Source organism: Oncorhynchus gorbuscha, linkage group LG14 (assembly GCF_021184085.1).
Source record: "Oncorhynchus gorbuscha isolate QuinsamMale2020 ecotype Even-year linkage group LG14, OgorEven_v1.0, whole genome shotgun sequence".
Taxonomy (NCBI): domain Eukaryota; kingdom Metazoa; phylum Chordata; class Actinopteri; order Salmoniformes; family Salmonidae; genus Oncorhynchus; species Oncorhynchus gorbuscha.
The window spans coordinates 61,715,561-61,740,623 of record NC_060186.1 but is presented as its reverse complement, the minus strand read 5'-3'; the positions used below and the strand labels follow the sequence as shown (position 1 = coordinate 61,740,623).

Here is a 25,063-nt window from a genome sequence, read left to right as displayed (position 1 = left end):
AGTGAGAGTGTGACAGAGACAGACAGACAATTTGACAGAGACAGACAGTGTGACAGAGACAGAGAGACAGACAGTGTGAAAGAGACAGACAGTGTGACAGAAATAGACAGTGTGACAGAAATAGACAGTTTGACAGAGACAGACAGTGTGACAGAGACAGACAGTGTGACAGACAGTGTGACAGAGACAGACAGTTTTACAGACAGCGTGACAGAGACAGACAGTTTGACAGAGACAGACAGTGTGACAGAAATAGACAGTTTGACAGACAGTGAGAGTGTGACAGAGACAGACAGTTTGGCAGACAGTGAGAGTCTGACAGAGACAGACGGTGTGACAGAGACAGACAGTTTGACAGACAGTGAGAGTGTGACAGAGACAGAGTTTGACAGAGACAGACAGTGTGACAGAGACAGACAGTTTGGCAGACAGTGAGAGTGTGACAGAGACAGACAGTTTAACAGACAGTGAGAGTGTGACAGAGACAGTGTGACAGAGACAGACAGTGTGACAGAAACAGACAGTTAGACAGACAGTGAGAGTGTGACAGAGACAGACAGTTTGGCAGACAGTGAGAGTCTGACAGAGACAGACGGTGTGACAGAGACAGACAGTTTGACAGACAGTGAGAGTGTGACAGAGACAGAGTTTGACAGAGACAGACAGTGTGACAGAGACAGACAGTTTGGCAGACAGTGAGAGTGTGACAGAGACAGACAGTTTGACAGAGAGAGATAGTGTGACAGAGACAGACAGTTTGACAGACAGTGAGAGTCTGACAGAGACAGTCAGTTTGACAGACAGTGAGAGTGTGACAGAGACAGACAGTTTGACAGAGACAGACAGTGTGACAGAGACAGACAGTTTTACAGACAGTGTGACAGAGACAGACAGTTTGACAGAGACAGACAGTGTGACAGAGACAGACAGTGAGAGTGTGACAGAGACAGACAGTGTGACAGAGACATACGGTTTGACCGACAGTGAGAGTGTGACAGAGACAGACAGACATTTGACAGAGACAGACAGTGTGACAGAGACAGAGAGACAGACAGTGTGACAGAGACAGAAAGTGTGACAGAGACAGAGAGACAGACAGTGTGACAGAGACAGACAGTGTGACAGAGACAGACAGTGTGACAGAGACAGACAGTGAGAGTGTGACAGAGACAGACAGTGTGACAGAGACATACGGTTTGACCGACAGTGAGAGTGTGACAGAGACAGACAGACAATTTGACAGAGACAGACAGTGTGACAGAGACAGAGAGACAGACAGTGTGACAGAGACAGAAAGTGTGACAGAGACAGAGAGACAGACAGTGTGACAGAGATAGACCGTTTGACAGAGACAGACAGTGTGACAGAGACAGAGAGACAGACAGTGTTAAAGAGACAGACAGTGTGAAAGAGACAGACAGTGTGACAGAAATAGACAGTTTGACAGAGACAGACAGTGTGACAGACAGTGTGACAGAGACAGACAGTTTTACAGACAGCGTGACAGAGACAGACAGTGTGACAGAGACAGACAGTGTGACAGAGACAGACAGTTTGGCAGACAGTGAGAGTGTGACAGAGACAGACAGTTTGGCAGACAGTGAGAGTCTGACAGAGACAGACGGTGTGACAGAGTCAGACAGTTTGACAGACAGTGAGAGTGTGACAGAGACAGAGTTTGACAGAGACAGACAGTGTGACAGAGACAGACAGTTTGACAGAGACAGACAGTGTGACAGAGACAGACAGTTTGGCAGACAGTGAGAGTGTGACAGAGACAGTCAGTTTGACAGACAGTGAGAGTGTGACAGAGACAAACAGTTTTACAGACAGTTTGACAGAGACAGACAGTTTGACAGAGACAGACAGTGTGACAGAGACAGACAGTTTGGCAGACAGTGAGAGTGTGACAGAGACAGACAGTTTGACAGACAGTGAGAGTGTGACAGAGACAGACAGTTTGACAGAGACAGACAGTGTGACAGAGACAGACAGTTTGGCAGACAGTGAGAGTATGACAGAGACAGTCAGTTTGACAGACAGTGAGAGTGTGACAGAGACAGACAGTTTTACAGACAGTGTGACAGAGACAGACAGTTTGGCAGACAGTGAGAGTGTGACAGAGACCGACAGTTTGACAGACAGTGAGAGTGTGACAGAGACAGACAGTGTGACAGAGACATACGGTTTGACCGACAGTGAGAGTGTGACAGAGACAGACAGACAATTTGACAGAGACAGACAGTGTGACAGAGACAGAGAGACAGACAGTGTGAAAGAGACAGACAGTGTGACAGAAATAGACAGTGTGACAGAAATAGACAGTTTGACAGAGACAGACAGTGTGACAGAGACAGACAGTGTGACAGACAGTGTGACAGAGACAGACAGTTTTACAGACAGCGTGACAGAGACAGACAGTTTGACAGAGACAGACAGTGTGACAGAAATAGACAGTTTGACAGACAGTGAGAGTGTGACAGAGACAGACAGTTTGGCAGACAGTGAGAGTCTGACAGAGACAGACGGTGTGACAGAGACAGACAGTTTGACAGACAGTGAGAGTGTGACAGAGACAGAGTTTGACAGAGACAGACAGTGTGACAGAGACAGACAGTTTGGCAGACAGTGAGAGTGTGACAGAGACAGACAGTTTGACAGACAGTGAGAGTGTGACAGAGACAGTGTGACAGAGACAGACAGTGTGACAGAAACAGACAGTTAGACAGTGTGACAGAGACAGACAGTTTCACAGACAGTGAGAGTGTGACAGAGGCAGACAGTTTGACAGACAGTGAGAGTGTGACAGAGACAGTCAGTTTGACAGACAGTGAGAGTGTGACAGAGACAGACAGTTTGACAGAGACAGACAGTTTGGCAGACAGTGAGAGTGTGACAGAGACAGACAGTTTGACAGAGACAGACAGTTTGGCAGACAGTGAGAGTGTGACAGAGACAGTCAGTTTGACAGACAGTGAGAGTGTGACAGAGACAGACAGTTTGACAGAGACAGACAGTTTGGCAGACAGTGAGAGTGTGACAGAGACAGACAGTTTGACAGAGACAGACAGTTTGGCAGACAGTGAGAGTGTGACAGAGACAGACAGTTTGACAGACAGTGAGAGTGTGACAGAGACAGTGTGACAGAGACAGACAGTGTGACAGAAACAGACAGTTAGACAGTGTGACAGAGACAGACAGTTTCACAGACAGTGAGAGTGTGACAGAGGCAGACAGTTTGACAGACAGTGAGAGTGTGACAGAGACAGACAGTTTGACAGAGAGAGATAGTGTGACAGAAACAGACAGTTTGGCAGACAGTGAGAGTGTGACAGAGACAGACAGTGTGACAGACAGTGAGAGTGTGACAGAGACAGACAGTTTTACAGACAGTGTGACAGAGACAGACAGTTTGGCAGACAGTGAGAGTGTGACAGAGACCGACAGTTTTACAGACAGTTTGACAGAGACAGACAGTTTGACAGAGACAGACAGTGTGACAGAGACAGACAGTTTGGCAGACAGTGAGAGTGTGACAGAGACAGACAGTTTGACAGACAGTGAGAGTGTGACAGAGACAGACAGTTTGACAGAGACAGACAGTGTGACAGAGACAGACAGTTTGGCAGACAGTGAGAGTATGACAGAGACAGTCAGTTTGACAGACAGTGAGAGTGTGACAGAGACAGACAGTTTTACAGACAGTGTGACAGAGACAGACAGTTTGGCAGACAGTGAGAGTGTGACAGAGACCGACAGTTTGACAGACAGTGACAGTGTGACAGAGACAGACAGTTTGGCAGACAGTGAGAGTGTGACAGAGACAGACAGTTTGACAGACAGTGAGAGTGTGACAGAGACAGTCAGTTTGACAGACAGTGAGAGTGTGACAGAGACAGACAGTTTGACAGAGACAGACAGTGTGACAGAGACAGACAGTTTGGCAGACAGTGAGAGTGTGACAGAGACAGACAGTTTGACAGACAGTGAGAGTGTGACAGAGACAGTCAGTTTGACAGACAGTGAGAGTGTGACAGAGACAGACAGTGTGACAGAGACATACGGTTTGACCGACAGTGAGAGTGTGACAGAGACAGACAGACAATTTGACAGAGACAGACAGTGTGACAGAGACAGAGAGACAGACAGTGTGACAGAGACAGAAAGTGTGACAGAGACAGAGAGACAGACAGTGTGACAGAGACAGACAGTTTGACAGAGACAGACAGTGTGACAGAGATAGAGAGACAGACAGTGTGAAAGAGACAGACAGTGTGAAAGAGACAGACAGTGTTACAGAAATAGACAGTTTGACAGAGACAGACAGTGTGACAGACAGTGTGACAGAGACAGACAGTTTTACAGACAGCATGACAGAGACAGACAGTGTGACAGAGACAGACAGTGTGACAGAGACAGACAGTTTGGCAGACAGTGAGAGTGTGACAGAGACAGACAGTTTGGCAGACAGTGAGAGTCTGACAGAGACAGACGGTGTGACAGAGACAGACAGTTTGACAGACAGTGAGAGTGTGACAGAGACAGAGTTTGACAGAGACAGACAGTGTGACAGAGACAGACAGTTTGGCAGACAGTGAGAGTGTGACAGAGACAGACAGTTTGACAGACAGTGAGAGTGTGACAGAGACAGTGTGACAGAGACAGACAGTGTGACAGAAACAGACAGTTAGACAGTGTGACAGAGACAGACAGTTTCACAGACAGTGAGAGTGTGACAGAGGCAGACAGTTTGACAGACAGTGAGAGTGTGACAGAGACAGTCAGTTTGACAGACAGTGAGAGTGTGACAGAGACAGACAGTTTGACAGAGACAGACAGTTTGGCAGACAGTGAGAGTGTGACAGAGACAGACAGTTTGGCAGACAGTGAGAGTCTGACAGAGACAGACGGTGTGACAGAGACAGACAGTTTGACAGACAGTGAGAGTGTGACAGAGACAGTGTGACAGAGACAGACAGTTGACAGAAACAGACAGTTGAGACAGTGTGACAGAGACAGACAGTTTCACAGACAGTGAGAGTGTGACAGAGGCAGACAGTTTGACAGACAGTGAGAGTGTGACAGAGACCGACAGTTTGACAGACAGTGACAGTGTGACAGAGACAGACAGTTTGGCAGACAGTGAGAGTGTGACAGAGACAGACAGTGTGACAGAAACAGACAGTTAGACAGTGTGACAGAGACAGACAGTGTGATAGAGACAGACAGTGTGACAGAAACAGACAGTTAAACAGTGTGACAGAGACAGACAGTGTGACAGAAACAGACAGGTTGACAGACAGTGAGAGTGTGACAGAGACAGACAGTGTGACAGAAACAGACAGTTAGACAGTGTGACAGAGACAGACAGTGTGATAGAGACAGACAGTGTGACAGAAACAGACAGTTAAACAGTGTGACAGAGACAGACAGTGTGACAGAAACAGACAGTTAGACAGTGTGACAGAGACAGACAGTGTGACAGAGACATACAGTGTGACAGAGACAGACAGTGTGACAGACAGTGTGACAGACAGTGTGACAGAGACAGACAGTTTGACAGACAGTGAGAGTGTGACAGAGACAGACAGTTTGACAGACAGTGAGAGTGTGACAGAGACAGGCTGGGTGGCTGACTGACTGTGTGGCTGACTGGCTGTGTGGCTGGCTGTGTGGCTGACTGGCTGGGTGGCTGACTGGCTGGGTGGCTGACTGGCTGTGTGGCTGGCTGTGTGGCTGACTGGCTGTGTGGCTGACTGGCTGGGTGGCTGACTGGCTGGCTAGCTGGGTGGCTGACTGGCTGTGTGGCTGACTGGCTGGGTAGCTGTGTGGCTGGGTGGCTGACTGACTGTGTGGCTGACTGGCTGGCTGGCTGGGTGGGTGGCTGACTGGCTGGGTGGCTGACTGACTGACTGGCTGGCTGGGTGGCTGACTGGCTGACTGGCTGGGTGGCTGGCTGGCTGACTAGCTGGCTGACTAGCTGGCTGGGTGGCTGACTTGCTGGCTGGGTGGCTGGCTGGGTGGCTGACTGGCTGGCTGGGTGGCTGACTGGCTGGGTGGCTGACTGGCTGGGTGGCTGGTTGTGTGGCTGACTGGCTGTGTGGCTGACTGGCTGGGTGGCTGGGTGGCTGGGTGGCTGACTAGCTGTGTGCTGACTGGCTGGGTGGCTGACTGACTGTGTGGCTGACTGGCTGGCTGGCTGGGTGGCTGACTGGTTGGGTGGCTGACTGGCTGGCTGGCTGGCTGGCTGGCTGGGCGGCTGACTGACTGACTGACTGGCTGGCTGGCTGGCTGGCTGGCTGGCTGGCTGGCTGGCTGGCTGGCTGGCTGGCTGGCTGGCTGGCTGGGTGGGTGGGTGGCTGACTGGCTGGGTGGCTGGCTGCTGGCTGGCTGGGTGGCTGACTAGCTGGCTGGGTGGCTGACTAGCTGGCTGGGCGGCTGGACTGACTGGACTGACTGACTGACTGACTGACTGACTGACTGACTGACTGACTGACTGACTGACTGGCTGGCTGGGTGGGTGGCTGACTGGCTGACTGGCTGGGTGGCTGGCTGACTAGCTGGCTGGGTGGCTGGCTGGGTGGCTGACTGGCTGGGTGGCTGGCTGGCTGGCTGGCTGGCTGGCTGGGTGGCTGGCTGGGTGGCTGACTAGCTGGCTGGGTGGCTGACTAGCTGGCTGGGTGGCTGTAAACACTGGTCTCCTTGGTACCTCTCCTCATCTTACCTCATAGTACAGACCTACACACACATACACATGTACACACACACAGACATTTTCATGTACATGCGTTAGACACAGAGTGTGCACATGCTGTATTGATATTCATGTCCCTGTAAACAAACACGTTTGCAAGAACTCATTTGCATGTAAATACAGCAAGGCAGGCAAGCATGCACACACACGTACACACACACACGTACACACACGTACACACACACACACACACACACACACACACACACACACACACGTACACACAACACACACACACACACACACACACACACACACACACACACACACACACACACACACACACACACACACACACACACACACACACACACACACACACACACACACACACACACACACACACACACACACACACACACACACACACACACACACGTACACACACACACACACACACACACACACACACACACGTACACACACACGTACACACACGTACACACACACACACACACACGTACACACACATACGCACACACACACACACACACACACACACACACACACACACACACACACACACACACACACACACACACACACACACACACACACACACACACACACACACACACACACACACACACACACACACACACACACACACACACACACACACACACACACACACACACACACACACACACTCAACGTCACAGGTTTAGTGTAGCTCGGAAGACAGAAGCCTATCCTTCAGCCAATACCACTGCTGTGCTCACACACAACCACAGATAGACACAACCTCAAGGCTTGACTGACGGAACCTTCTCCGAACAGAATAGCAATCCACGTTGTCAATGTACTGTAACAGAGGAAGGGAAAAATGAGACTGGTTGAAAGAAATCAAATGTGATTCCTACAAAAATCCAAACGACTTTGTCTCTCTGATTCAAACCCAAGAATCTGTTCTTTTTTGGGGTGGAGATAAAACACACAGATAAAAATTAATTTGTTTTAGAAGCTGGTTGGGTTGTTTTATATCTGTGGATATGCGAGTCTCTCTCAGGACCATAGAAAAACACATGTTTGGAAAGCAACTGGACCATGTAACGAGGGATGGATGGACATCCATTGCAGTACCTCAATGTGTTCAGCTCTTTTGGGCTGCATCCCTGTGTATAATCAGTTAAATGGCCTACTGATGTATGTGTGTTGAAACAGGTTTGGTGGAAAACCTACTGTTTGTAGAGGAGCACAGCCATCACTCTGTGTATAACACCATTAAGTAGTTATGTCCATTCATCCTGTGAGCAGAGGATGTAATCAATAGACCAGTCTGGAGGTTTGTTCTTGCACAATCTTCCCATTATCTGTTTATGAGAGGGAAGAAAATCATCATTTCTTTCCTCTCGTGATGATAAGATAGAGAAAGAGAGGTAATTCCTTACTCTCATCATAAAGGGGCCATGGTATATGAAAGCATGTCAGCTGAAGCATCCAGATGGCTGCGGATAGATGGGTGTTATCTTGTGTGTGTGGCCAGATGGACATGTATGTGAGTGGTCTGGGAGTAGTATGGTAGTATAGTGCCTTGAATTGGACTGATGGCATTATGCAATCATAAACTTCATCTCTCACATCCAGTAATGAGATAACTGGAAAGTCCTGACCTGCTTTCTATTGTACTGTGAGGTTCCTATAGACTTCAATAAACAAACAATAGTATGCCTCCAGCAGGAATCGAACCCACGACCCTGGAATTGCTAGCACCACATTCTTACCAACTTGTCCACTCAGGATCACATAGCTGAGGTTAATGACACTCTAGATCCAATCAGGAGTTAGAAAACAACAGCTTCAAACATCATGAGATCTGATGTGAATACAGAAACACCTGCTGGAGCAGAGCAGCAGATTGTTGGGTAAAACTTTACTATGTTTCCCTCTGCGTCTCTGCTACTGTAAACTCTAAATAGAACTCATTATCCTCGTGATCACGACAAGTCCCTCTTGCTGCCCTAATGATTTCATTGCGTCCTCACAACAAGTCAACCCACTTGTAATAATGACAATCTCTAGTCCCTGCTCTGCACTCTAGTCAGGTTTTCATCTGACAATGCTGGGGTATTATTCAGGCACATCCCTGTTATATAAACAAACCAATTGAGTATTTGATGATGAATAAGTGCTACCTGCCCTGTGTGTGTGTGTGTGTGTGTGTGTGTGTGTGTGTGTGTGTGTGTGTGTGTGTGTGTGTGTGTGTGTGTGTGTGTGTGTGTGTGTGTGTGTGTGTGTGTGTGTGTGTGTGTGTGTGTGTGTGTGTGTGTGTGTGTGTGTGTGTGTGTGTGTGTGTGTGTGTGTTGTCCGGTCCCCTACTGTGTGCCTCCCCGCTCTGCTCTGAACATGAAGGAGCTCGACTCAGATCAATACACACCAGCGATGACTCACAATCCCCCTGCCATTACACACACACACACACACTTCAAAACATGCCTGTTACGCAAAGCCTTCAAACTCTCGAATTTTAGATGTGAAATATTGAAATAGCCAGTGTGGTGGTTAGTAAAGAGGGACAGGCTGTTTACTCACACCACCAGCTCCCATCCTGGTGCTAGGCCTGGAGATGACGCACACACACACACACACACACACACACACACACACACACACACACACACACACACACACACACACACACACACACACACACACACACACACACACACACACACACACACACACACACACACACTACACTACACTACACTACACTACACTACACATCACTAGGAACTTCAATGCTAATTGTTGCTGCATGTTATTAATGTGTTGCTATCTGGGGCTGTCCATTCAGCAGTGAATGAACAGTCAATGCAATGGGCTTGGTGCTCTAGTCTTCTAGGAACACTAGTCCCAAAGAACGTATAGTTCTGCTCTACTACAAACTAGAAATAAATGTGCCTGGACTTAATGATCATGATTCATACAATCATTGATATGAGAATGAAAAGATTATGAATACTCTGCTGAGGACTTGCATAGTTTGCTTAATAACATTGTAAGATTTTGAGCACTGTAGTGGACTCTAACAAACGTTCTCTCTTTCTTCTCCCTCTCTCTGACAGAACTCCATCCGGCACAACCTCTCCCTCCACAGTCGTTTCATCCGTGTCCAGAACGAGGGAACGGGAAAGAGTTCCTGGTGGATGATAAACCCGGAGGGAGGGAAAGGCGGGAAGGCCCCCCGGCGCCGGGCTGTCTCCATGGACAACAGCAACAAGTACACCAAGTCTGCCCGCGGCCGCGCAGCCAAGAAGAAGGCGGCCTTTCAGGCAGTGGTGGCTGGCGAGGGGGGCGGAGACAGCCCCTCGGGGCTTTCCAAGTGGCCGGGCAGCCCCACATCACGGAGCAGTGAGGAGCTGGACGCCTGGACAGACTTCCGCTCACGCACCAACTCCAATGCCAGCACGCTGAGTGGGCGCCTCTCACCCATCCTGGCCAATCCAGAGCTTGACGAGCTGCTGGACGATGAGCCGCCACTATCTCCCATGCTCTACTCCAGTCCCGGCGAGGCACTGTCGCCTGGGAACACCCCCACGCCCAATGGGAAGGGACTGCCCACAGAGCTGCCTCGCCTGGCAGACCTGGCGGGCACCATGAACTTGAACGAGGGGCTGACGGACGACCTAATGGATGAGCTGCTGGATAACATCGCCCTGGCCCCCACCCCGACTGGACCAGCCACCCAGAGAGGATCCTCCGGGCTCAGCTTTGGCTCCAAGCTTGCCGGACTGGGCTCCTCCTCCCCAACCACCTCTCCCTCTACTCCATCCCCCTCTAATGGTGCAGGCGGCGGTGGCTACTGTAACTCCATCTTTGGTCCCCTCACAGTGGGCTCCTCCCTGCGGCCCGCCCCCATGCAGACCATCCAGGAGAACAAGCAGACGTCCTTCTCCTGCATCTCCCGCTTCGGGAGCCAGACCCTGCAGGATCTGCTCAGCTCAGAGGGCCACAGCCACAGCAACGTCATGATGACCCAGTCTGACCCACTGATGTCACAAGCCAGCGCCGCCGCTGTTATCTCCCAGAACTCCAGGCGAGGCTTTGTTCTCCGCAGCGACCCCATGATGACCTTTGGGACCACAGCGTTAGGGCAGGGGGTGCTCCTGCACAACCACAACCAGGGCTCCCTGAGGACACTGAACGGGGGTCCGAGCCTGAACAATGAGGCCAACAGCCTGGCCAACGCCAAGCAGCAGCTCCTGCACTCTCCACTGGGACTTGGATCAAACGGCTCCTCCATGATGCAGATTGACTCGTCCCTCTTCCTGAACGGGAGCGTTGGTGGAAGTGGTGGGATCTGCTCACTAGGCCCTGACCGCTTCCCAACCGACCTGGACCTGGACATGTTTAACGGGAGCCTGGAGTGTGACATGGAGTCCATCATCAGAAACGAGCTGATGGACGCAGATGGCCTGGACTTTAACTTTGACTCCCTGACCAACCTGAACGGACCCAATCTGGGCAGCTTTACCAGCACCAAGCAGGGACCCCAGAGCTGGGTCCCTGGCTGAAAGAAAGGCCACACCCTAGAGGGGGCAGAGCAGGTCAGTGTCCATGTCACTGTCCATCTGGGACTGCTATTAGTGCCAGAGAGGGAGGGAGGGAGGAGACAGAGAGACAGAGAGACAGAGAGACAGAGAGACAGAGAGACAGAGAGACAGAGAGACAGAGAGACAGAGAGGGAGGGGGAGACTGAGAGGGAAGGGGGAGAGAGAGAGGGAGGGGGGAGAGAGAGATAGAGAGGGAGGGAGGGAGAGACAGTGAGGGAGGGGGGAGAAAGAGACAGAGAGTGGGATGGAGGGAGAGCGAGAGACAGAGTGGGGGAGGGAGGGAGAGCGAGAGACAGAGAGGGAGGGGAGCGAGAGACAGAGAGGGAGGGAGAGAGAGAGACAGAGAGGGGGAGGGAGGGAGAGCGAGAGACAGAGAGGGAGGGGGAGCGAGAGACAGAGAGGGAGGGGAGAGAGAGACAGAGAGGGGGAGGGAGGGAGAGCGAGAGACAGTGAGGGAGGGAGAGAGAGACAGAGAGGGGAGGGAGGGAGAGCGAGAGACAGAGAGGGAGGGGGAGCGAGAGACAGAGAGGGAGGGAGGGAGGGGAGAGAGAGAGAGAGAGAGAGAGAGAGAGAGTGAGAGAGAGAGACAGAGAGGGAGGGAGGGGGAGCGAGAGAGAGAGTGAGGGAGGGGGAGAGAGAGACAGAGAGGGAGGGGAGAGAGAGACAGAGAGGGGGGAGGGAGGGAGAGCGAGAGACAGAGAGGGAGGGGGAGCGAGAGACAGAGAGGGAGGGAGGGAGAGAGAGACAGAGAGGGAGGGGGAGTGAGAGACAGAGAGGGTGGGGGAGCGAGAGACAGAGAGGGAGGGAGGAGAGAGAGAGAGAGAGAGGGAGGGAGGGGGAGAGAGAGACAGAGAGAGGGAGAGAGACAGAGGGAGGGGAGAGTGAGAGACAGAGAGGGAGGGGGAGCGAGAGACAGAGAGAGAGGGAGGGAGGGAGAGAGAGTGAGGGAGGGGGGAGAGAGAGACAGAGAGGGAGGGAGGGAGAGCGAGAGACAGAGAGGGAGGGGGAGCGAGAGACAGAGGGAGGGAGGGAGGGAGAGAGAGAGAGTGAGGGAGGGAGGGAGGGAGAGAGAGACAGAGAGGGAGAGAGAGACAGAGAGGGAGGGGGAGAGAGACAGAGAGAGGGAGGGAGAGACAGTGAGGGAGGGAGAGAGAGAGACAGAGAGGGGGAGGGAGGGAGAGCGAGAGACAGAGAGGGAGGGGGAGCGAGAGACAGAGAGGGAGGGAGGGAGAGAGACAGAGAGGGGGAGGGAGGGAGAGCAAGAGACAGAGAGGGAGGGGGAGCGAGAGACAGAGAGGGAGGGAGGGAGAGAGAGAGAGTGAGGGAGGGGGAGAGAGAGACAGAGAGGGAGGGAGGGAGAGAGCGAGAGACAGAGAGGGAGGGGAGCGAGAGACAGAGGGGGAGGGGGAGAGGAGGGAGAGAGACAGAGGGAGTGAGGGAGAGAGGGGGAGAGGGAGAGACAGAGAGGGAGGGGGAGAGAGAGACAGAGAGGGAGGGAGAGACAGTGAGGGAGGGAGGGAGAGAGAGACAGAGAGGGGGAGGGAGGGAGAGCGAGAGACAGAGAGGGGGGGGGAGCGAGAGACAGAGACAGGAGGGAGGGGGGAGAGAGACAGAGGGAGGGGGAGAGAGGAGGGAGAGACAGAGAGACAGAGAGGGAGGGGGAGCGAGAGACAGAGGGAGGGGGAGAGACAGAGAGGAGGGAGGGAGAGGAGAGCGAGAGACAGAGAGGGAGGGGGGAGAGAGAGACAGAGAGGGAGGGAGGGAGAGCGAGAGACAGAGAGGGAGGGGGAGCGAGAGACAGAGAGGGAGGGAGGGAGAGAGAGAGAGTGAGAGGAGGGAGAGAGAGACAGAGAGGGAGGGAGAGAGAGAGACAGAGAGGGAGGGAGAGACAGTGAGGGAGGGAGAGAGAGAGACAGAGAGGGGGAGGGAGGGAGAGCGAGAGACAGAGAGGGAGGAGGGGAGCGAGAGACAGAGAGGGAGGGGGAGGGAGACAGGAGGGAGGGAGGGAGGGAGAGAGGGAGAGAGGGAGAGGGGGGGAGAGAGAGACAGAGAGGGAGGGAGAGAGAGAGACAGAGAGGGAGGGAGAGACAGTGAGGAGGGAGAGAGAGAGAGAGAGAGGGGAGGGAGGGAGAGCGAGAGACAGAGAGGGAGGGGGAGCGAGAGACAGAGAGGGAGGGAGGGAGAGAGACAGAGAGGGGGAGGGAGGGAGAGCAAGAGACAGAGAGGGAGGGGGAGCAGGGGGAGGGAGACAGAGAGGGGGAGGGAGGGAGAGCGAGAGACAGAGAGGGAGGGGGGAGAGAGAGACAGAGAGGGAGGGAGGGAGAGCGAGAGACAGAGAGGGAGGGGGAGCGAGAGACAGAGAGGGAGGGAGGGAGAGAGAGAGAGTGAGGGAGGGGGAGAGAGAGACAGAGAGGGAGGGAGAGAGAGAGACAGAGAGGGAGGGAGAGACAGTGAGGGAGGGAGAGAGAGAGACAGAGAGGGGGAGGGAGGGAGAGCGAGAGACAGAGAGGGAGGGGGAGCGAGAGACAGAGAGGGAGGGAGGGAGAGAGAGAGAGTGAGGGAGGGGGAGAGAGAGACAGAGAGGGAGGGAGAGAGAGAGACAGAGAGGGGGAGGGAGGGAGAGCGAGAGACAGAGAGGGAGGGGGAGTGAGAGACAGAGAGGGGGAGGGAGAGAGAGAGAGTGAGAGAGAGAGAAAGAGTCCCAAAAAGGCCTGTGGTGCTGATCGTATTTTAAATGAAATGATCAAATATACAGACCTCAAATTGGCTATACTCAAACTCTTCAACATTATCCTCACTGCGGGTATTTTCCCCGATATTTGGAACCAGGGATTGATCACACCAATCTATAAAAATGGAGACAAATTTGACCCAAATAATTACAGAGGAATTTGCGTTAACAGCAACTTGGGGGAAATTCTCTGCAGTATTATAAATAGCAGACTACATCATTTCCTTGACGAACACAACTTCCTGAGCAGAAGCCAGATTCGATTTCTAAAAAAATATCGTACAACAGCCCACATTTACACCCTCCACACTCTAATTGATCAACAAGTAAACTGGGGCGGCAGGGTAGCCTAGTGGTTAGAGTGTTGGACCAGTAACCGAAAGGTTGCAAGTTCAAATCCCCGAGCTGACAAGGTACAAATCTGTTGTTCTGCCCCTGAACAGGCAGTTAACCCACTGTTCCTAGGCCGTCATTGAAAATAAGAATTTGTTCTTAACTGACTTGCCTAGTAAAAAAATGTTTTTTTAAACCAAGGCAAAATCTACTCGTGTTTTGTAGATTTCAGGAAAGCATTTGATTCAATTTTGCACGAAGGTCCTTTTTTATAAACTAATAGAAAGTGGTATTGTAGGGAAAACATGATTTTATTAAATCAATGTACACTAAAAACAAATGTGCAGTTAAAATTGGCAACAAGCAAACATACTTCTCTCAGGGACGGGGAGTGAAACAGGGCTGCCCAATAAGTCCAACATTATTTAACATCTACATTAATGAATTGGCAAAAACATTAGAAGAATCGGCAGCACTTGGTATCACCCCACACAACACTGAAATCAAGTGTCTGCTGTACGCAGATGACCTGGTGCTGCTGTCTCCCACTAAAGAGGGGTTACAGCAGCACCTAGATCGTCTTCACAGGTTCTGTCAGACCTGGGCTCTGACCTAAAAAAAACAAATATAATGATATTCCAAAAAAGGTCCGTAAATAAGGATGACAAATATAAATTCTATTTGGACACAGTTCTATTAGAACACACCAAAAACTAGACATATCTATGACTAAATATACAGTACATGGTGGCAGACTATCTGACCACTGTGACTGATAGAAAACTGAGGAAAACTTTGACTAGGTACAGACTCAGTGAGCAGTCGGGCTATAGAGACCGGTCGTCACAGACAAACCTGGCTGCCCAGAGAGGACAGGCTGTGCTCACTCTGCTCCAGGGGAGAGGTAGAGACAGAGCTGCATTTCCTATTACACTCTGACAAATACTCAGACCTGAGAGAATATTTCTTTCCCAAAATTATAATTCAATACAAAGAATTTGAAACTATAAAAATCAAATATTTATTAGGTGAAAAGCCAAAATGTGCAGTTTTGGCAGCCAAATATGTGTCCTCCTGCCACAACCTGAGGGACAGCCAATGAAAAGTGCAAAGTAATATTGATAATATTTCCCATTTGTTTTGTCTTTCATACCATGTCATGTGTCTTCTCAGTTATGTTGACACTGGTCTACTACCATTGCTTTAATGGATCATTGTTCTCATTAATATTGTTGTTATAGTTGTTGTTAATGGTAATCCCATGTCCACTACTACTATTATTGTTGCTGTTGGTCCCACCATTATATATAAATATATATATTTTATATATATATATTTCGATATGTATACTTTGACAATGTAAGTAATAATGAACTTGCCATGTCAATAAAGTCAATTTAATTTCATTGAATTGAGAGGGGGAGAGAGAGAGAGGGGGATGGAGACAGAGAGAGAGAGAGACAGAGAGGGAGGGAGAGCGAGAGACAGAGAGGGAGGGAGAGCGAGAGACAGAGAGGGAGGGAGAGTGAGAGACAGAGAGGGAGCGAGAGTGAGAGACAGAGGGGGAGCGAGAGCGAGACAGAGAGGGAGGGAGCGAGAGACCGGGAGGGAAGGAGAGAGAGAGACAGAAAGGGAGGGAGAGAGAGACAGAGAGGGAGGGAGAGAGAGAGAGACAGAGAGGGAGGGAGGGAGAGAGAGAGAGACAGAGAGCGAGGGAGGGAGGGAGGGAGAGAGAGAGAGGGAGGGAGTGTGAATGTGTGAATAGGGAATGCATATTAATCATTACTAGACAGTAATTTATGAAAGTGTGGTGTGTTTTTAACTGAATCAGCTACTGATTATCAGATACAGTTCATCCACTCAGACCTGATGTCAGTTCCTGTATCTCTCTCTTTCCAGGTACAAACTGTAGAGCAAGAGAAGATCAGACACAAAGCATCCTTTTTGCCAAGCCTGCCATCAGCACAACATGGGATAAATACCCTCTGTTTACACAAGACCTCCTCTAGAGAAATGTACCTTTTCTTCCACTCAGACGGACCATGAATGATTTGAAGTACACAGACTCACAAGACGTGACCGTCAGATCCTCAAAGACCCCTGCAAAACAAACAAACAATCTGAAATCATCACAACAAACTCATCTCAGAATTATGCAATCTTCCTTTGAGCAAATACCAGTCGGACAAAGTCTATTGTAAAGATACAGAGCGAGAGGGGCTGTGTTTTGTTTATTTGAAGGGTTTTTGGGAAACAAGGACATTTGGCAAGCAAGGTTGTTGTGTACAAGTAGCTCCTGGAAGAAAAGGACAAAAGATAAACAAAAGTGATGTGGTGTAAAATCTAATACAGTGGTTTCTGGGATGTGTTATGTTGGAAAATCTTCCTCTGTTTTCACTCAGTGATTTTAAATGTTTAATGTTTGTTTTTAAATTCCTGTTTTACCATCATCACTGTTTCTGCACCACAGTTGTTTTATAAAGAAACGATTGATGAAATGAAAGAGAGGAATGAGACAGTTTCTGCACTCAAAATAGCGACAACACACACATGTTGCACACACACCGATGATGTCAAACAATAATGCCATATGCATTTCAGGTTTTTGGTGTTTTGTTCTTTTCCTTTTACATGAGTTTGATTGATTAGTCACGGTTTTAAAATGCCTTATATAAAAAAACTGTAAAAAATAGAAAAAAACAAGAAGAAGAAGTCTGTCATGGATCTGTGTACAGTACAGTGGAAGCTTCAACTTAAAGGAAGAGCCGAGGAGGAGGAGTTTAGACCTTCTTTCTAGTTAATGGGTGGGGTAATGTCAACGTGTAGTAGTACAGCATATGTAGCCAAAATAAATACCTATGTCCTAGCATTGTGTACATTTCCACGCCATAACTTGTGCTATGATGTAAACAGTGTTTGAGTCCAGGCCCTAGTAAGCCGTGCATTTTACCTATCTGGCCCAGCTGAGGCCGAGCTGTAGCCGTAGTCGTAGCAACAGCAGGGTGGCACTGAGAGGCCGGGAGGTTGTACAGTTAGCCTCCTCCATCTCTGGCAGCCATTTTGTTTTTCTTGAGTGAAACGATAAGCTATCTGTGTATGTTGCCAAATTACTTGAAACAACATGTAGGAGATGCTGGCAGCCAAAACAACAACACACACACACACACACATCACACACACTTAGCGAAAAATAAGAGCAGGGATTTGTGTTTTAGCTCCGCTTGTTGTTTCGTTGTGGGCGTGTTATTATATGCATATACCATCACTCAGGGGGAAGAGGGAGCTATAGCCCGTTCCAACGTTACACCAGGTCCCATCTCCATGGCAGAACACACAACAACATGTTGGCAAAAAAATATTGCTTGTGTTGTAAACTTGTAACCTGTGAACTATGACCTTTCAAGCGGAAGAGAAGAAAGAAATCAGGAGAAGGATCTGACTCTTCACTCGGTCCGGTCGTTTGTTTTTATGTCGTTGTAGTTTTTTCTCCTCATGTGGGACTCATGACACGCGCACACACACACCCCTCACACACACACCCCTCACACACACACCCCTCACACACACACCCCTCACACACACACCCCTCACACACACACCCCTCACACACACACCCCACACACACACACACCCCTCACACACACACCCCTCACACACCTACCCCTCACACACACACCCCTCACACACACACCCCTCACACACACACCCCTCACACACACACCCTCACACACACACCCCTCACACACACACCCCCACACACACACACACCTCACACACACACCCCTCACACACACACCCCTCACACAGACACCCCTAACACACACACATCCCTAACACACACACACCCCTCACACACACACCCCTAACACACACACACCCCTCACACACACACCCCTAACACACACACACACACACACACACACACGCCCCTCACACACACATCCGTAACACACACGCACACACACACCCCTCACACACACACCCCTCACACACACACCCCTAACAGGTCTCTCCTGTATCTCCTGAGTGTGTGTTTGTGTGTGTGACTTGTTTATTGATCTCGTTTATTGATTTTGTCTCACGAGGATATGTTATCCTTCGTTATCCTTCATGGAGCATACAGCACCCCCTCTGTGTGCATGTATATATTTATGCATTATGAACTGTGTGAAATGCATATATATACTTACTCTATGATCTTATATACTCATGTAGTACTTGACCCTTGGTTTTTTATGATACCTCGGAAGGTAGAGTTGAAGAAAGAACAGAACATTACTTGCTGGGTAAGGGCGTGGATGCTATGCTAATATTAGTAACGCCATTGTTGCTGAGCCAGATAGAGAACCAGGAAACCATGCTTGTAGCAGCATCTGGGCCTCTGGTACCCCTTCTGTGTCTGGGGTCTTTATCCAGAGGGTTGCCCCGTCCTGTCTATCCTGGAAAATAGTGTACAAATCAACAAACGTGTGTGTGTTTGTCCGTCAGCCAGAGGTTGAGGCAGAGGAGTGTGTTTGTCCGTCAGCCAGAGGTTGAGGCAGAGGAGTGTGTTTGTCCGTCAGCCAGAGGTTGAGGCAGAGGAGTGTGTTTGTCCGTCTGCCAGAGGTTGAGGCAGAGGAGTGTGTTTGTCCGTCAGCCAGAGGTTGAGGCAGAGGAGTGTGTTTGTCCGTCAGCCAGAGGTTGAGGCAGAGGAGTGTGTTTGCATGGCTGGGTAGATGATCAACTGCAGAAGTGTTACCTCAGGTTTACGGCATGACAGCCCCCACCCCATAGAGATCCTATGAAATTACTAAAGGAGATATGTGATGAACACTCGTAGTTTCAGAATGGGGTGAAAATGGCAGCCATATTGGTCAGAGAGAAATCCAAACGATTTAAATTGGAATGAATGGCTGTAGCAGCATAATTGTGTAACATAATTATTGTCAACCTAAAACATTGTCATATAAATACCGTTTATACGGGTATTATACAAATGTTCTGTATAAATAACCACTAAAATACACTATATATACAAAAGTATGTGAACACCCCTTCACATTAGTGGATGCAACCTTTCCAACAAGTTAGTTCGTTAAATTTCTGCCCTGCTAGTGCTTCCCCGGGTCAACTGTAAGTGCTGTTATTGTAAAGTGGAAACGTCTAGGAGCAACAACGGTTTGGGGAAAGCCCTTTCCTGTTTTAGCATGACAATGTCCCCATGCACAAAGCAAGGTCCATACAGAAATAGTTTGTCAAGATCGGTGTGGAAGAACTTGACTGAACTGCACTGACCCCTGACCTCAACCCCATCGAACACCTGGAATGAATTGGAATGCCGAGCCAGGCCTAATCGCCCAAAATCAGTGCCCGACCTCACTAATGCTGAATGGAAGAAAGTCCCTGCAGCAATGTTCCGACATCTAGTGGAAAGCTTTCCCTGAAGAGTGGAGACTGTTATGGCAGCAAAGGGGGGACCAACTCAATATTAATGGCCATGATTTTGGAGTGAGATGGTGGATGAGCAGGTGTCCACATATTTTTTGGTCATGTAGTTTAATGTAATCAGACAATAAAGTCAAAATGTTTGTTTTTCTTGGAAATCTGTGAGTGCTTAATAGCACTAAAAGTTGTAGACCAGTGGTGCACTCAGCTCACTCGGTATGATGAGAATCCCTATAAGTCCCCGTACACACAGCCAGGAGAGTAAATCCCCTAAGCTTGACGTCTTCTAACCCCATCCGTCTCTGGAACCTGTGACTTCCAACAAACCAAGAGTCTTCTATAGCTCTTCACTGCACCTTACCCTATAGACTCATCTCTGCATTTGACCTTTCTCTCTGGAAGAGGGAAGTCCAAAGCCATCATGCCATTAGCACTGCATTTCAACATGTCTATAGTGTACCGGCAGACAGAGAAGGGATGAAAGAACCCAGTCAGCCCAGAACAGATGCTACTGCGTTTAGAGGAAACCGGATGGCTCCTCTGGCCCCATAATGGTGGCACATGCCAACCACAGCACAGTACTGCCCCCGTGTCCATGTCAAAGCTCTTCTCGATCCTAGAACTTTACACCCCTCGTTAGCCCCGTCCCCCACCTGCTCTCCTGTCACCTATGCCCTCTGCTCTTTGACCTCTGTAGTAACCTCGCTTCTTCTCGACGATGTTGATGTTTAGTGGGTATTTTTCCTGTGTATTCCATTTTTAATTGTAATCTAGTTTGTATAAGAAATGGTGCGCATGTAAATAAAGCTTGGTGAAACTCCACACTCTCTCCTGGTTCCAGTGCTCAGTGTATTTCTGACATGTTCTGGGTTTACTGAAAATGCACAAAGGATTATAGAGGTTATTCAGAAAATGTACAACTACAGTATATGTGAATGTGCCACCTGTTGGTTTTTCAAGATGGATGAAAATAGGACATTAGAAAGCAGAAAAGCAGAAGGAATAGGTCATAAAGTTTATTGGTTATTAATAGTTCCTTCATTTATATCAGAAGTAATATTATAAATGACTTCATACATGTTTTGTCTTATTCAGCTTACTTTGTTGTTTTGACAGCCTGAATACTATTTCACCACCTGTCTAAGCCCATGTGGTTGGAGGGAAAATGTAATGTGATAGGCCTTCTGACAGACTATATAGATTTACCACGTGTGCGAGTCTCAACCTAAGGCGGGCATTAGAAAACAACTGTTCTGCTGCTGGCATTTCCTGGAAGCATTCTCACACAATGTTTGTGTTATTTATGACAGGCTTCAGCTAAAAACCACTTGGACATCTGAGAATTGGGGCGGGTACTCTTCCATGGTTATTGCGACACAGGGAGAAGTGAATGTACAGAACATTATGTACAGCACAGGTCGCTCCTAAGCACTTCATCAGTCACGGCTCCAAATCTGCCCCACGCAGCCCCCCGACCACCCCACACACACAGACACATGCTGGGCTTAACATGTCAGGAATCCTGACCTTTTGGAAGGGAGGGGAGCCTGGGGGTAAGTGGGTCTGGGACACGCCTAGGCATGCTTAGCTCCACTGTTTATCCCTGTGCTTTGTTAGTAGACACGGAGTACACCTGTAAACTAATGGATTGAGCTTTGTTACGTAACATTGACAAACAATGCTGAAATTGGACGCACCCCCAGGTCAGGAGATCATACCGTTGATAGCTCAGAAGGTCAGAGGTTAGGTATTTGGGCAGATGTCAATTGAGGTTAGGTTAGGTTTCCATCAGATATAAAGTATGGGGTCAATGGCCTAGCTGGCTGACTCAGAAAGGCCAGTAATCAAAGCAGTGAGATCAGAGCTGGGTTAGGTTAGTTCAAAAGGAACGCCCAGAAGAGAAGAGCTGACTGACTGACTAGATGACTGATTCAGCCAGTTAGACCAGTCTGCTGCCTATAGGCATACTGGGTGTCAGGGTTGCACAAATATTGAACATAGCAATCTCTCTAGGTTTCTGTCTTTTTATCTTTCTCTCTGTACTTTCTGTTTCTCTCCCTCTCTGACTCCTCTCCTTCTGTGACTCTTTCTTCCTACCATGGTCTCTCTTCCTTATCCCCCACTCTATTTCTTTCTCCTCTCTCTCATCACCTCAAACCACTGCAAACAGTATGCGTGTGTGTCACTCCTGTGTATTCAATGTATACTGAGCAAAAATATAAACGCAACGTGCAACAATTTAAAAGATTATATTATATTACATTATATTACAGTCCAAAGAAGGCCCTAATCTACTTATTTCACATGACTGGGCAGGGGTGCAGCCACTGAGGAGCCAGGCCCAGCCAATCAGTATTAGTTCTTCTCCACAAAAGGGCTTTATCACAGACAGAAATACTCCTCAGCACTCCTGAGGAGGCGTGGATACAGGTGGTCTGCGGTTGTAAGGACCGGTTGAACGTACTGCCAAATTCTCTAAAACAATGTTGGAGGCAGTTTATGGTAGAAAAATTAACATTCAATTCTCTGGCAACAGCTCTGGTAGACATGTTTGCAGTCAGCATGCCAATTGCACACTCCCTCAAAGATTTAGACATATGTGGCATTGTGTTTTGTGACATAACTGCACATTTGAAAGTGGCCTTTTATTGTCCCCAGCACAAGGTGCACCTGTGTAATGATCATGCTGTTTAATCATCTTCTTGATATGCCACACCTGTCAGGTGGATGGATTATCTTCACAAAGGAGAAATGCACACTGACAGGGATGTAAACACATTTGTGCACAACGTTTGAGAGAAATAAGCTTTTTGTGCATATGGAACATTTCCAGGATTTATTTCAGCTCATGAAACATGGGACCAACACTACATGTTGCATTTATATTTTCGTTCAGTGTAGTTGCGTGCGGAGGCAGAGGGCCAACCTGTCATTACAAGTAATGGGGCTGAAGTAAAGAATCCACAATGTCTCTCCAATCCCCAGCCTGCAATGGCTACATGCTAACTCCAGGTAATCTCTCAATGCCTCTAGCCTTTCTTCTTACACTGTACAGTGTAGTGTGCATCAGTGATAAATTAAGCCTGAATGACAGAAGGATTTAAGTTATTGTTGATGGCATTGTCAGGGAGGTCAAGAGCACAAACGCATGTAGACTATTTCTCTATTTACATGTTAGTCATTTAGCAGACGCTCTTATCCAGAGTGTCTTACAGTAGTGAGTGAATAAATGTTTCATACTTTTTCATGCTGGTCCCCATGGGAATCAAACCCACAACCCTGGCATTGCAAGAGCCATCCATGCTCTACCAACTCAGCTACACTCTCCTCTCTCTCATTCACTCTCTGAGACACACACACACAGGGTAGAATTACACTCCAATCTGGCGCTAACGACGGTAGTAATTAACTACATTCTGAGTCTCCTCTGACATCACTGACCCTGTTTTTCTTACCCCCCCCCATCCCATGTGGTACGCCAGTGAAGCACGCACACATTAAATATGCACTCGATGAATCCTCCATGTGTGCTGTACTGTGATATAAAGAGCATTCTCAGTCTATGCTGGGCTAGTTGGTCCCTGCATTAAAAACCAGCCTGACATTTACAGAATGGCAGATCACTGGCATGGACATAGAGAGAGGAAGGGAAGGATATGACATACTAATATCAAGTTAAAAGATACACACATTCTCTCTCTCTCTCTCTCTCTCTCTCTCTCTCTCTCTCTCTCTCTCTCTCTCTCTCTCTCTCTCTCTCTCTCTCTCTCTCTCTCTCTCTCGCTCTCTCTCTCTCTCTCTCTCTCTCTCTCTCTCTCTCTCTCTCTCTCTCTCTCTCTCTCTCTCTCTCTCTCTCTCTCTCTCTCTAAATTCAATGTACTTTATTGGAGTCAATCACCACCTTCCGGAGACACCTGAAACCCCACCTCTTTAAGGAATACCTAGGATAGGATAAGTAATCCCTCTCACCCCCCCCCTTTAAGATTTAGATGCACTATTGTAAAGTGACTGTTCCACTGGATGTCATAAGGTGAATGCACCAATTTGTAAGTCGCTCTGGATAAGAGCGTCTGCTAAATGACTTAAATGTAATGTAATGTTGGCATGACGTAACAATGTACATATTGCCAAAGCTTACTTTGGAGATTTACTATATTAACATAATTAATAATAATCAATATTGTATAGAGTGTGTGAAGGTTGGTTGGTCTGTCAGACACTGTCCCTCATCTTATGGCAGGCAGCAATGTAGTGCACTGCATTTTTAAGGTTTTGATCAGTAACCATTGTCAAATAGTTATATATATAACAAATGTATATATACTGTGCCTTGCGAAAGTATTCGGCCCCCTTGAACTTTGCGACCTTTTGCCACATTTCAGGCTTCAAACATAAAGATATAAAACTGTATTTTTTTGTGAAGAATCAACAACAAGTGGGACACAATCATGAAGTGGAATGACATTTATTGGATATTTCAAACTTTTTAAACAAATCAAAAACTGAAAAATTGGGCGTGCAAAATTATTCAGCTCCTTTACTTTCAGTGCAGCAAACTCTCTCCAGAAGTTCAGTGAGGATCTCTGAATGATCCAATGTTGACCTAAATGATCATAAATACAATCCACCTGTGTGTAATCAAGTCTCCGTATAAATGCACCTGCACTGTGATAGTCTCAGAGGTCCGTTAAAAGCGCAGAGAGCATCATGAAGAACAAGGAACACACCAGGCAGGGCCGAGATACTGTTGTGAAGAAGTTTAAAGCCGGATTTGGATACAAAAAGATTTCCCAAGCTTTAAACATCCCAAGGAGCACTGTGCAAGCGATAATATTGAAATGGAAGGAGTATCAGACCACTGCAAATCTACCAAGACCTGGCCGTCCCTCTAAACTTTCAGCTCATACAAGGAGAAAACTGATCAGAGATGCAGCCAAGAGGCCCATGATCACTCTGGATGAACTGCAGAGATCTACAGCTGAGGTGGGTGACTCTGACCATAGGACAACAATCAGTCGTATATTGCACAATTCTGGCCTTTATGGAAGAGTGGCAAGAAGAAAGCCATTTCTTAAAGATATCCATAAAAAGTGTCGTTTAAAGTTTGCCACAAGCCACCTGGGAGACACACCAAACATGTGGAAGAAGGTGCTCTGGTCAGATGAAACCAAAATTGAACTTTTTGGCAACAATGCAAAACGTTATGTTTGGCGTAAAAGCAACACAGCTCATCACCCTAAACACACCATTCCCACTGTCAAACAT

The 25,063-nt window shown here is 48.5% G+C and overlaps 1 protein-coding gene across 1 annotated transcript in view; it reads left to right on the top strand.

Annotated features, from left to right (window-relative positions):
- Positions 1-17,243, top strand: part of LOC123995257 (forkhead box protein O3-like) — a 113,694-nt gene extending 96,451 nt beyond the window's left edge. Inside the window, exons 2-3 of the mRNA XM_046298737.1 lie at positions 9,823-11,304; positions 16,274-17,243. Of these exons, the coding sequence (XP_046154693.1) occupies positions 9,823-11,271 (1,449 nt within the window). The 3' untranslated portion in view covers positions 11,272-11,304; positions 16,274-17,243. The remainder of the gene's footprint in view (positions 1-9,822; positions 11,305-16,273) is intronic.
- The last annotated feature ends 7,820 nt before the right edge of the window (positions 17,244-25,063 follow it).